The sequence below is a fragment of the Podarcis gaigeae genome (assembly GCF_964106915.1).
Source record: "Podarcis gaigeae genome assembly, chromosome: 18".
Taxonomy (NCBI): Eukaryota; Metazoa; Chordata; class Lepidosauria; order Squamata; family Lacertidae; genus Podarcis; species Podarcis gaigeae.
This window is the reverse complement of record NC_139696.1, coordinates 6,069,575-6,083,197: the sequence shown is the minus strand read 5'-3', so window position 1 is coordinate 6,083,197 and position 13,623 is coordinate 6,069,575. Positions and strand designations below refer to the sequence as shown.

The 13,623-nt window shown below is 48.3% G+C and overlaps 1 protein-coding gene across 2 annotated transcripts in view; it reads right to left on the bottom strand.

The window, feature by feature from the left end:
• Nucleotides 1-986: 986 nt before the first annotated feature.
• ACER1 (alkaline ceramidase 1) overlaps nucleotides 987-13,623 on the bottom strand; it is a 29,744-nt gene continuing 17,107 nt past the window's right edge. For both annotated transcript variants that reach the window (XM_083720725.1, XM_083720726.1), the window contains 5 exons: nucleotides 10,651-10,765; nucleotides 9,026-9,164; nucleotides 6,471-6,608; nucleotides 3,484-3,621; nucleotides 987-1,569 (listed from right to left, as the gene is read on the bottom strand). In XM_083720725.1, the coding sequence (XP_083576851.1) occupies nucleotides 1,401-1,569; nucleotides 3,484-3,621; nucleotides 6,471-6,608; nucleotides 9,026-9,164; nucleotides 10,651-10,765 (699 nt within the window). In that variant the 3' untranslated portion in view covers nucleotides 987-1,400. The remainder of the gene's footprint in view (nucleotides 1,570-3,483; nucleotides 3,622-6,470; nucleotides 6,609-9,025; nucleotides 9,165-10,650; nucleotides 10,766-13,623) is intronic.

Genomic DNA, 13,623 nt, shown 5'->3' with positions numbered 1-13,623 from the left:
TGCACTTAGGGGTGCTTTCGAACTGCTAGGTGGGCAGAAGCTGGGACCGGAAGACGGGAGCTCACCCCGCTGCAGGGATTCGAACCACCGACCATACGATCGGCAAGTCCTAGGCACTGAGGTTTTACCCACAGCGCCACCCGCGTCCCCCGATACAGTGGTACCTCGGGTTAAGTATTTAATTCATTCCGGAGGTCCGTTCTTAACCTGAAGCTATTCTTAACCTGAAGCACCACTTTAGCTAATGGGGCCTCCCGCTGCCGCCGCGCTGCTGGAGCACGTATTCTGTTCACATCCTGAAGCAAAGTTCTTAACCCGAGGGCCTATTTCTGGGTTAGTGGAGTCTGTAACCTGAAGTGTATGTAACCTGAAGCGTATGTACCCCGAGGTACCACTGTACCTAAGTCAGAATTTGTTTGGTTTTTTTCTTGAGTAGGAAGAAGTCATTATATTTTATTTAAAGCAACAACAACAACAACTTTGGGCAAAGTGCCCCTGAGCATGTGAAGTCTTCTTTTCTTAAGTTTTACAGGAAACCATCGTGTCATTGTTACACCTTGGGATGGTATTATCTGTAAAGGTAAAGTAAGGTAGGTGTGTTGGGAAAAGTTTAGGAAAGTTTCTAATGTTTGATGTGTTGTTGTGCTTTTAATATTCTGTTGGGCGCCGCCAACAGAGTCGCTGGGGAAACCCAACCAGACGGACAGAGTATAAATCATAAATTGTTGTTGTTATTCTGTGCAACTGTTGTGTCGAAACACCGGGTTGTGAAACACCAGCCCTGCAGCACCAATGATCTACGTCTCTCAGATTAATGTCCAGACCGAACCAGAACTATACATTGGATTTTGCACATCTGTGGAAGGTCTGGTGCTGAAAAAATGAAAAAGTATCCAAATGCCCTCTCTTTTTTTGGAGACTAAGTTGTGTTTTAAAATGCATCGTTTTGAGAGCAAACAACATTTCGGTACAAATGAACGTGCCGATTTCTTTCTTTCAAAGTGCAGTTTAATACAGGTTGGAGCGAGGCAGTGATGAACATGAGCAGAATCTCCATAAAGCGAGAGATCCGTTCGTTCTCTCATTCCCTCCACATGTCCTCTATAAATAGCTTAAATACGGTGTCCGCCATTCTCTGGGGAACGGGCAAGTTTCAATGTCGCATAACGGAGGCATCCCGTTCAGTATGGCCGGGCTGGCGGGAAAACGCGCTGCGCAACAGGGTTGGGCGACAAGCCATGCGACAAAGCTACCTGCATGCGCTGTCTCCCAGGCAACAAGGGTTTGGCGGCGCGAAGCTTTTCGGTGGCCAAACAAGCATAGGGCTCAGGCGTCGCGATGGGTAGAACCTGTCGGATCAGTGCCGGGCTCCTGTTGTCTTCAGCGGTCTCGCAGTCCCCCTAGCACTGCTTCTTGAATTTCGGAAGGTCGATGTACGGCAGCGCAAAGAAACTACACTCGCTGGGCCAGTAAACCACGTCGGGCTCGCAGCTAGGGAGGTCGTAGAAGACATCTAAGTAGACGACCGTGGTGGCGCAGTAGAAAATGGTAACGACGATAGAAAGATGCCTGTGAGTTTTTTAAAAAAGGAAAGAATGTTGTCTAGGGCTGCCAGGGCTGTCTTGCTTTTTTACTTTTTGAAATACAGTGGTACCTCTGGATGCGAACGGGATCTGTTCCGGAACCCCGTTCGCATCCTGAAGCGAACGCAAAATGCGTCTGTGCGTCTCCGTGTGCGCGGGTTGCGATTCTATGCGCATGCGTCATTTTGAGTGAATGCACATGCGCAAACGGCGAAACCCGGAAGTAACACGTTCCGTTACTTCTGGGTCGCCATGGAGCGCAACCCGAAAAGGCTCAACTTGAAGCAACTTTAACCCGAGGTATGACTGTATAATACAGTGGTACCTTGGGTTAAGTACTTAATTCGTTCTGGATCCATTCTTAACCTGAAACTGCTCTTAACCTGAAGCACCACTTTAGCTCATGGGGCCTCCCGCTGCCGCCGCGCTGCTGGAGCACGTTTTCTATTCACATCCTGAAGCAAAGTTCTTAACCTGAAGCACTATTTCTGGGTTAGCGGAGTCTATAACCTGAAGCGTATGTAACCTGAAGCGTATGTAACCTGAGGTACCACTGTAATAATCATCACCATAATTTATAATTTATACCCCGACTTCCGCCCGACTTCCGGAAACATTTGACAACAGAGGCGCGGCTTCCGATGGGCTGCAGGAGATTCCTGAACTCAAGCAGAAGCCGCGTCGGACCGTTCAGCTTCCGAAGAACGTTCGAAAACCGGAACACTTACTTCCAGGTTTCCGGCGTTCAGGAGCCAAAACGTACGAGTACCAAGGCGTTCGAGAACCAAGGTACGACTATAATAACAAAGCGATAAAACATCAAACACTAAAAACTTCACTAAACTAGACTGCGTTCAGATGTCTTCTGAAAGTCAGATAGTTGTTTATTTCCTTGACATCTGATGGGAGGGCGTTCCACGGGGCGGGCGCCACCACCGAGAAGGCCCTGGCAGAAAGACATCAAGGAAGGAGCCTTTCTGGCTTCTCCAGGGAGAGAGTTCCTGAGACTGGGAGCAACCTCTGAGAAGCATTTGCTGCCACTGAGAAGCATTTTATGAAACCCCCAAAATGTATTTTCTACAGTTAAGTTTTTACCTCTGCAGTGGTACCTCCAGCTGTGCATGGGATCTGTTCCGGAGATCTGGTCAGATCCCGAAGAATTTGCAACCGGAGGTGCCTGTTCTGCACATGTGTGTGGCACATAGAGTGCTTCTGCACATGCGTCAAAACCCAGAAAAATACTTCTGGGTTTGCCGCATGCATAACCCGAAGGATATGCAACTAGAGGTGTGCGTAGACAGAGATACCACTGAATCTTCAGTACATTTTATTTTATTGCTATGTAAACCACAGAGCCTAGGGCTTGCTGATCGGAAGGTCAGTGGTTCGAATCCCCGTGATGGGGTGAGCTCCCGTTGCTCAGTCCCTGCTCCTGCCAACCTAGCAGTTCGAAAGCACGTCAAAGTGCAAGTAGATAAATAAGTACCACTCCGGCGGGAAGGTAAACGGCGTTTCCGTGTGCTGCTCTGGTTTGCCAGAAGCGGCTTAATCATGCTGGCCACGTGACCCGGAAGCTGTACGCCGGCTCCCTCCGCTAATAACGCAAGATGAGCGCCGCAACACCAGAGTCGGCCACGACTGGACCTAATGGTCAGGGGTCCCTTTACCCTTTACCTTTTTATGTCTAGTGGCCAAAACAAATAAAGATTGCTGCCTGAGGCAACTGCTTCATCATGAGATGGCCAAGATGGCTAGGTTATGGGCTCCCTTGTACCAGCGGTGCTTACCAGCCCAAAGCTTTTGCCAACGTTCAGCTGGCTTCTGACACCACTACCCAATAAATGAAGACCGTTCCATTTCGTCTAGCCCTCCAGGGCAGCCCAGAGCAGGTCCTTCTTACCAAATGCTGTGAAGGTAGGCGAAATTGGCCCTCTGACAGATGCCACACAAAAACTTATCCGTCAGCCAACAGGTGATGGCGATGCACCACCACACGACCATGGTCCTGATTAGACGGTGAACGCGGACGTTGTTGCACCTGCGGAAAAGATATTTATTGAAATTTCAAAGATTATACAAAAAAAACCACACAGTAATAAAAACAAAACACAAACACAAAAAATAACAAATATAAAAAACAAAATACAAAACTAAAAACTATTTAAAAACAAGTAAAGTTTCATTCCCTTATTTTCTTATAACTTACTTCCCCGACCTCCTCATACCTCCCCTTTTTGTATTCCAATTTCTAATTATTAATTCAGCAAATCCTCTCCCTTAATTTTCATTTAGTTTTCAACCTTTCTTTTCTTTTTACTTAATCATTACAGCTGAAAAACCCCTTAATTTTCTAAACCAACATCATTCTAACATTCATTAATTTTGCAATATTTCCCAAGATAGTCCTTAAATTTCTTCCAATCTTCTTCCGCTGTCTCTCTTCCCTGGTCTCAGATTCTGCTAGTCATTTCTGCCAGTCCCATGTAGTCCATCAACTTCATCTGCCATTCTTCCAAGGTGGGTAGATCTTGTGTCTTCCAATACTTTGCGATGAGTATTCTTGCTGCTGTTGTAGCATACATAAAGAATGTTCTATCCTTCTTTGGCACCAATTGGCCGACCATGCCCAGGAGGAAAGCCTCTGGTTTCTTCAGGGAGGTATATTTAAATACCTTTTTCATTTCATTATATATCATTTCCCAGAAAGCCTTAATCCTTGGGCACGTCCACCAAAGGCGAAAGAATGTACCTTCATTTTCTTTACATGTCCAACATTTATTATCAGGAAAGGGTAAATTTTTGCGAGCTTGACTGGGGTCATGTACCACCTATAAATCATTTTCATAATATTCTCTCTTAGGGCATTACACGCCGTAAATTTCATACCGGTGGTCCACAACTGTTCCCAGTTAGCAAACATAATGTTATGACCAATATCTTGTGCCCACTTAATCATAGCTGATTTAACCGTTTCATCCTGCATGTTCCATTTCAACAGCAAGTTATACATTTTTGACAAATTCTTAATTTTGGGTTCTAACAATTCTGTTTCCAATTTTGATTTTTCCACCTGGAAGCCAATTTTCCTGTCCAACTTGTAAGCCTCCATTATTTGGTAATAATGAAGCCAGTCTTGCAATCAGGAATAGTTGGCGCACTCGCCTGAGGCTGGAGGGGTTACATTGACAAAATGGGCATTATAACTATGATCACAATGGGGTAAGCTCCTGTTGCTCGGTCCCTGCCCCTGCCAACCTAACAGTTCGAAAGCACACCGGTGCAGGTAGATAAATAGGTACCACTGTGGCGGGAAGGTAAACGGCACTTCCGTGCGCTCTGGTTTCCGTCACGGTGTCCCATTGTGCCAGAAGCGGTTTAGTCCTGCTGGCCGCATGACCCGGAAGCTGTATGCCGGCTCCCTTGGCCATTAAAGCGAGATGAGCGCTGCAACCTCACAGTCGCCTTTGACTGGACTTAACCGTCTGGGGTCCTTTACCTTTACCTTTTACTTATTAATAATAATAATAATAATAATAATAATAATAATTTAACTTATACACCGCCCTAGACCGGGAGGTCTTGGGGCAGTTCACAAGAAGACCACAACATATAAAATCAAACCGAAAGCAGTAACTCAATACACCCCCCCCAAAAAAGCCACATTCTAAAAGGGTGTCGAATTTCAATAAGATCAACCAAAGGCCTGGGGGGAATAAAATGGAGCTGGATTTTTAGCATCATGTAAAGCTAAAGGTAAAGGGACCCCTGACCATTAGGTCCAGTCGTGACTGACTCTGGGGTTGCGGCGCTCATCTCGCTTTATTGGCCGAGGGAGCCAGCGTACAGCTTCCGGGTCATGTGGCCAGCATGACTAAGCCGCTTCTGGCGAACCAGAGCAGCGCATGGAAACGCCGTTTACCTTCCCGCCAGAGTGGTACCTATTTATCTACTTGCACTTTGACGTGCTTTCGAACTGCTAGGTTGGCAGGAGCAGGGACTGAGCAATGGGAGCTCACCCCGTCATTGCGGGGATTCGAACCACCGACCTTCTGATCAGCAGGTCCTAGGCTCTGTGGTTTAACCCACAGCGCCACCCGCGTCAAGTACAATGCAGCAATTAAGGATAAGAATAAACACCTGTTGACTATGGTTAATTAAGGATAAGAATGAACACCTGTTGACTATGGTTAATGACTGCATTGACTCAATGGGTATGGTAAACCTGCACTCATTAACAGTCGTCAACAGGTTTACCATACCCATTGAGTCAATACCCATCTCCCACTACCCTTCTGAGAAATACGCCATCCCACCCTCCCACTATATATAAGGGTCTGGCGACTTCTGTTTCAGTGTATCTTAAAAAGTGTCCATGCACATGAAAGCTTATACCAAGAACAACCTTAGTTGGTCTCTAAGATGCTACAGGTGGCGCTGTGGGTTAAACCACAGAGCCTTGGACTTGCCGATCAGAAGGTCGGCGGTTCAATTCAGGTGAGCTCCTGTTCCTCGTTCCCTGCTCCTGCCAACCTAGCAGTTCAAAAGCACGTCAAAGTGCAAGTAGATAAATAGGTACCGCTCCGGCGGGAAGGTAAACGGCGTTTCCGTGTGGTGCTCCGGTTCGCCAGAAGCGGCTTAGTCCTGCTGGCCACGTGACCCGGAAGCTGTACGCCGGCTCCCTCGGCCAGTAAAGCGAGATGAGCGCCGCAACCCCAGAGTCGGCCACGACTGGAGCTAATGGTCAGGGGTCCCTTTACCTTTACCTAAAATAGAAACTGCTTGCTAATTCTTATCTGTGAAGCTACTGTAGCGGGAGGCGGACTCTGCACTAAGGGGCCCTTAGAATTGGCTGTTCAATGCTTGCAGGGTTCTCTGTCCGCAACTTACTTTCTAAATTCCTGGTTACTCAAGTATAAAAGGTGCAAGGCGACAGAGTTGAGGGCATAAGCGTTCAGGGTCGGCTTCAAAAAGGACAGCAGGGTGCTGAAGACGGTCACGATGCCCACCAGCCACATGAACTGATCCCTAAGTAGGTCAAAAGAGAAGAAAAACAAAACAAAAGACACAGTTTGAGTGCTGAAGAGCTCAGGGTCCTTTACAGAACAGGCGGGAAGATTTCCATGAGCCTTCTCCCCGTGGGCAGGAAGAAACGAAGCCAAGTGCGTCGAGAAGTCGCTGTGGTTCTGACAGAATGAGTTAGCAAAGATCAGTGGCGTAGCGTGAGTTGCACCCGGGGCAAGGCAAGTAATTTGCATCCCCCTAACCCGTGGATTTGCGCCCCCTAACCCATGGATTTGCACCCCCTAACCCGTGGATTAGGTGGATTAGGACGCAGGTGGCGCTGTGGGTTAAAGCCTCAGCGCCTAGGACTTGCCGATCGAAAGGTCGGCGGTTCGAATCCCTGCGGCGGGGTGCGCTCCCGCTGCTCGGTCCCAGCGCCTGCCAACCTAGCAGTTCGAAAGCACCTCCGGGTGCAAGTAGATAAATAGGGACTGCTTACCAGTGGGAAGGTAAACGGCGTTTCCGTGTGCGGCTCTGGCTCGCCAGAGCAGCGATGTCACGCTGGCCACGTGACCCGGAAGTGTCTCCAGACAGCGCTGGCCCCTGGCCTCTTGAGTGAGATGGGCGCACAACCCCAGAGTCTGTCAAGACTGGCCCGTACGGGCAGGGGTACCTTTACCTTTACCTTTAACCCGTGGATTTGCGCCCCCTAACCCTAACCTCCAGATGTTGCGCCTGGTGCGGCCGGCCCCCCCTGACCACGCTACGCCACTGGTAAAGATCAGCCTGTCTTTATGGAACCAGGGCACCCATTGCTCTTTATAGTCCAGGATCTCTCTGCAGCCATTGGAATGTTTATGCATGTGGGGTTTGGGGTTTGTTTGTTTTCGTAGGAATAGAAAGTGTGTTGGAAAAAGTTCTACTTGCAATCTGGAGGGCTGCAGAGACATAATAATAATAATAATAATAATAATAAATAATAATTTATACCCTGCTCATCATTCAATTCAAAGTGTTGGTGCTGACCTTTAAAGCCCTAAACGGCCTTGGCCCAGTATACCTGAAGGAGCGTCTCCACCCCCATCGTTCTGCCCGGATGCTGAGGTCCAGCGCCGAGGGCCTTCTGGCAGTTCCCTCATTGCGAGAAGTGAGGTTACAGGGAACCAGGCGGAGGGCCTTCTTGGTGGTGGCGCCCGCCCTGTGGAACGCCCTCCCATCAGATGTCAAAGAGATAAACAACTACCGTATTTTTCCCTCTATAACACGCAGATTTTTTCTCCTAAAAAGGAAGGGGAAATGCCTGTGCGTGTTATAGAGCGAATGTGTGGTCCCTGGAGCCGAAAAACCAGGCAAATATCAAATCGCCAGGCAAAAATCAAATTGCGGTGCTTCACTGAGAAGGGAAAACTGAAAAGAGGAAGCGGCTGCTTTCCTGCATTCTGCCTCAGGGTCTTACTGCCCACCCTCCTCTGTTTCCTTGCTGTGTTTGCTGAAACGGAACAAAGAGCAGGGAAAGCCCCTCCCCTCCAGGCAAGCTCCGGTGCTGCTGGGGGAGAGGGAGAGAGAGGGGGGAAGGGAGAGAGAGAGGGGGGAGGGAGAGAGAGAGAGGAGGAGGGAAGGAGGGAGGGAGGGGGAGAGAGAGAGAGAGAGAGAGAGAGAGAGAGAGAGAGAGAGAGAGAGATGGCTGGCTGGCTTGGGTGGGGGAAAACTTTTGCCTTTCTTTTCTCCAACCCGTTAAATCCCCACCCCTCTAATATCCCTTCTTTGTTTTTCCTTCGTTCCCCACTTAAAATGTGGTTACAAAGCATAGATCCACCACTGTTGCCTGGGGCTGCAATGGTGCAAAAACGTGGTTACAAAGCATGGATCCACAGGGATTCTCAGGATCCTTGCATTGGGTCACCCCAAATTCACCATCAGATCACATGTCTGTGGCCACAGCATGAAGCCCAAAAATGATACATCCACTGTTTCATTCAGAATGTTTTTTCCCTTGTTTTCCTCCTCTAAAAACAATGTGCGTGTTATGGTCAGGTGCGTGTTATAGAGCGAAAAATACGGTACCTGACATTCAGAAGACATCTGAAGGCAGCCCTGTTCAGGGAAGTTTTTAATGTGTGATATCTTAGTGTATTTTTGGTCTTTGTGGAAGCCGCCCAGAGTGGCTGGGGAAACCCAGCCAGATGGGCGGGGTACCAATAAATAATTATTATCATTATCATCATCATCATCATTCCAACAGAATGTTAAAAATACAATAAAACATCAAAACTTCCTTGAACAGGGCTGCCTTCAGATGTCTTCTAAAAGTCAGATAGTTGTTTATTTCCTTTGACATAGGATGGGAGGGCATTCCACAGGGAGGGCGCCACCACCGAGAAGGCCCTCTGCCTGTTTCCCCGGGTGCCCCAGCAGTTCCTTATCCCCCCCCCCCCACTTACCTGTTTTTGATGAACGATGGGTAATGGTGAACAGGCAACCAGAAAGCGTAGCAGAGAGCGATTGCCCAGAGGATGGAGAGCTCATCCAGCATCTGCCCTGCGTAGCTGAGAGTCATATGGAAGTAGCCGGAGAACAGACCTGCAGGATGAAAAGAGGCGGGATCTAGCTTGGTGCCCTCTGCACTCAAAGCAGGTTCTCTCCCACTGGGCTGCGGCTGCTTCTTTCTTTAGGGGGGTCAGACTAGATGGCCCATGAGGTCCCATGCAACTCTACAGTTCTGTGAGTCCAGAACTTTAGGCTCCCAGAAGAATAGTAGAACCACAGAATTGAAGCGTTGGAAGGGACCCCGAGGGCTAAACGTCATGGATGCTTTAGCTGAGATTCCTGCAAGGGGTTGGACTAGATGATCCTTGGAGTTCCCTTCAAACTCTACAGTTCTAGGATTCTAACCCTCTGCAATGCAGGAATCTTGGCTGGAGCATCGCTGACAGGGGGCCTTCCAAACTCTCTTAAAAAATCTCCAAGGAGGGAGAGCCCGGCAGCTTCCGGGAGCGACAGTTTCCACTATTGAAAGGCTCTTATATCCAGAAAGTTCCTTCTGATGTTTAATCTGAATCAGCGCCGGATTTACGTATCAGCTAAACAAGCTATATAGGGACGCGGGTGGCGCTGTGGGTTAAACCACAGAGCCTAGGACTTGCCGATCAGAAGGTCGGTGGTTCGAATCCCCGCAATGACGTGAGCTCCCGTTGCTCTGTCCCTGCTCCTGCCCACCTAGCAGTTCGAAAGTATGTCAGAGTGCAAGTAGATAAATAGGTACCGCTCCGGCGGGAAGGTAAACGGCATTTCTGTGTGCTGCTCTGGTTCACCAGAAGCGACTTAGTCATGCTGGCCACATGACCCGGAAGCTGTTCGCCGGCTCCCTCGGCCAGTAAAGCGAGATGTGCGCCGCAACCCCAGAGTCAGCCAAAACTGGACCTAATGGTCAGGGGTCCCTTTACCTTTACCTAAACAAGCTATAGCTTAGGGCCCCACACACTTGGCCCTCCCCCCCCCCCAAATTCACTATCAATATAAAAAAAGATAAAGGACCCCTGACAGTTAAGTCCAGTCGTGAACGACTCTGGGGTTGCGGCACTCATCTTGCTTTACTGGCCAAGGGAGCCGGCGTTTATCCGCAGACAGTTTTTCTGGGTCATGTGGCCAGCATGACTAAGCTGCTTCTGGCAAAACCAGAGCAGCACACGGAAACGCCGTTTACCTTCCCGCCGGAGCGGTACCTATTTATCTACTTGCACTTTGACGTGCTTTTGAACTGCTAGGTTGGCAGGAGCTGGGACCGAGCAACGGGAGCTCACCCCGTCACAGGGATTCGAACCACCGACCTTCCGAATGGCAAGTCCTAGGCTCTGTGGTTTAGACCACAGTGCTACCCGCGTCCCTATTCTATAAGTTGCGTTTGCTAATTCTACCATTTCACTTGCAATTCCTCCTCTTGCTGGCATTGTTCCGTCTCTCCGTTTCTGGGCATGTATAATTCGGGATGCCGTGATTGCGTAAAGAAATAAATTCTTTTGACCTGGAGGGTGCGTCCCTTCCCTTCTTATTCCCCCAGGGAACGTACCAATCAATGTTGACATGATAGTAAGACCCGGGATGGGAACTGGTCGATACTGAATGTACTGGGGGTTCAGGAACATCATGATCGGCGGCAGGATGAAGAAACCAACATTGCTGATCTGCAAAACAGCAGCAAACAAGGAGAGAGAGTTTTCTTGTTGTTCTCATTTTTAACGTGTAATTTGGAATGTTCCACACTTTGAATCGCTTGGTTGCAACCATCAACTTCAAAAAAACAAGCAAACAAAAAACAGCAACACCCCGTTATTAAGAATCAGTGCTTTTTCCCCCTTTAAAAAAATGTTTAGGGGGTACTCTCATTTTGACTCAGGAAAATCACCATTTTATAGTTCGAACCGGGGGGGGGGGGGGAATAAATACAGTGAATGGAAGTACAAAGATTCACAAAATGTTTAGGGGGATGCGTACCCCTGCGTACCCCCAAGGGAAAAAAGCATTGTTAAGAAGAAAGAAAGAAAAGTGACTTAAAGAGAATATTAGTGAATTAACAAATCCATTGATAAGCAGAGGGAGGGGACAGACCACATTCTGGCATGTGTAATAAAATCAAACATGACCTCTACAAATCTATCCATTTTTTTATTTGTCCCCCGGAAACACATCATTTTTGGGTCATCTTTTCTAGTAAAGTCAGTTCCCAAACCCTGGGAGTATCTAGAAGAAAATTGGGCTCTGCCAGAATAGTGCCACTGTATTCTGCTCTGGTCAGACCTCACCTGGAGTACTGTGTCCAGTTCTGGGCACCACAGTTCAAGAAGGACACTGACAAACTGGAACGTGTCCAGAGGAGGGCAACCAAAATGGTCAAAGGCCTGGAAACGATGCCTTATGAGGAACGGCTAAGGGAGCTGGGCATGTTTAGCCTGGAGAAGAGGAGGTTAAGGGGTGATATGATAGCCATGTTCAAATATATAAAAGGATGTCCCATAGAGGAGGGAGAAAGGTTGTTTTCTGCTGCTCCAGAGAAGCGGACACGGAGCAATGGATCCAAACTACAAGAAAGAAGATTCCACCTAAACATTAGGAAGAACTTCCTGACTGTAAGAGCTGTTTGACAGTGGAATTTGCTGCCAAGGAGTGTGGTGGAGTCTCCTTCTTTGGAGGTCTTTAAGCAGAGGCTTGACAACCATATGTCAGGAGTGCTCTGATGGTGTTTCCTGCTTGGCAGGGGGTTGGACTCGATGGCCCTTGGGGTCTCTTCCAACTCTATGATTCTATGATTCTAAGGTCTGTCTCCAGAAACAAGCCATTGTGGCTCCAGCGGCCATCCGAAATTGAACAATTAGCTATTTATTATGTATTTATTAATGTCAGTTCACAATAAACTTTTGAGGAGCATTAGGGGTTTTTTTGTTCTCCCAGTGGCTCAGCCATAAAAGTCCTAGCGCGTTTGCAAAGCTAAGCAGGGTCCGGTATGGTTTCAAATTGGAAGGGAGACAGTGATCATGGAGCCCAAGAAAGTAAAATCTCTCACTGCCTCCACTTCTTCCCATTCTATTTGCCAGGAGGTGATGGGACCAGTGGCCACGATCTTCGTTTTTTGATGTTGAGCTTCAGACCATATTACAATACAGCTAGGCTCCATTTAAAATGGCTTCTCCTTGTGAACCAGGAAGTGACCTCTCCAAACAATGGAACGACTCTTCTTATCTCTGTGGCTGTGATCTTCTCAGTGATGCGGACGCAGTGAAGCGGTTGTATGCACATGCATATGCTATCTGATTCTCAGCCTCTCACCCCACCAACCCTCTGTGCAGTCCCGGGTCCTGGCAACCCCGCTTATGCCACTGTTATGTACTGAGCTTGGATCCTAGAACAATAGGCAGGTAGGATCCTAGAAGGAAGCAACCTGATTGGTCTACAGCAGCCGCCCAATCCGGCTCCAGGAGGAAGTGAATCAGCAACCTGATTGGCCTGCAGGAACAGTCCAATCAGGCTCCAGGAGGGGAGCTGAATCAGCCAATCACACGAGACCCATTGTGAAAATAATGTATATATAGCAAGAGGTTTGGGGGAAAGCACTCGCACACTGTTTACCATGAGCTGAAATAAGGAGCATGAAATAAACACTCAACGCCGAGTATATTTTAGCCATGTTTACCCCTTAGTAAACATGGTAAAGGGACCCCTGACCTTTAGGTCCAGTCGTGGTCGACTCTGGGGTTGCGGCGCTCATCTCGCTTTCCTGGCCGTACAGCTTCCGGGTCATGTGGCCAGCAGGACTAAGCCGCATCTGGCGAACCAGAGCAGCTCACGGAAACGCCGTTCACCTTCCCGCCAGAGCGGTACCTATTTATCTACTTGCGCTTTGACGTGCTTTCGAACTGCTAGGTGGGCAGGAGCAGGGACTGAGCAATGGGAGCTCACCCCATCATTGCGAGGATTCGAACCGCCGACCTCCCTATCAACAAGCCCTAGGCTCTGTGGTTTAACCCACAGCGCCATCCGCGTCCCTTACAAAGCTCCATTTCCCAGCACCTTTAACCCATCCCAGCTCCTTTTCAAAAATAGAACTCATTAGAATTAGGGGGGAAAGGGATGTCAAGATTATTATCAAACTTTTTAAAAAAAAAATCAAAACAAAAACCTTAATCTAAACAAAAGCACAAAAAACCAAAAGAGAGAAAAGGAGATGAGCGAGCTAGAAAGATAGAATGTACAAGGGGGAACATAAGAGAGGAAACAGAGAAAGAAGAAAAATAGAGAACTTCCGATTCTTTGTCCGTCAGCTCGATATACAGTATTTTTCGCTCTATAAGACGCACCAGACCACAAGACGCACCTAGTTTTTGGAGGAGGAAAACAAGGGGGGGAAATATTCTGAATCTCAGAAGCCAGAACAGCAAGAGGGATCGCTGCGCAGTGAAAGCAGCAATCCCTCTTGCTGTTCTGGCTTCTGGAATAGCTGCGCAGCCTGCATTCGCTCCATAAGACGCACACACATTTCCCCTTACTT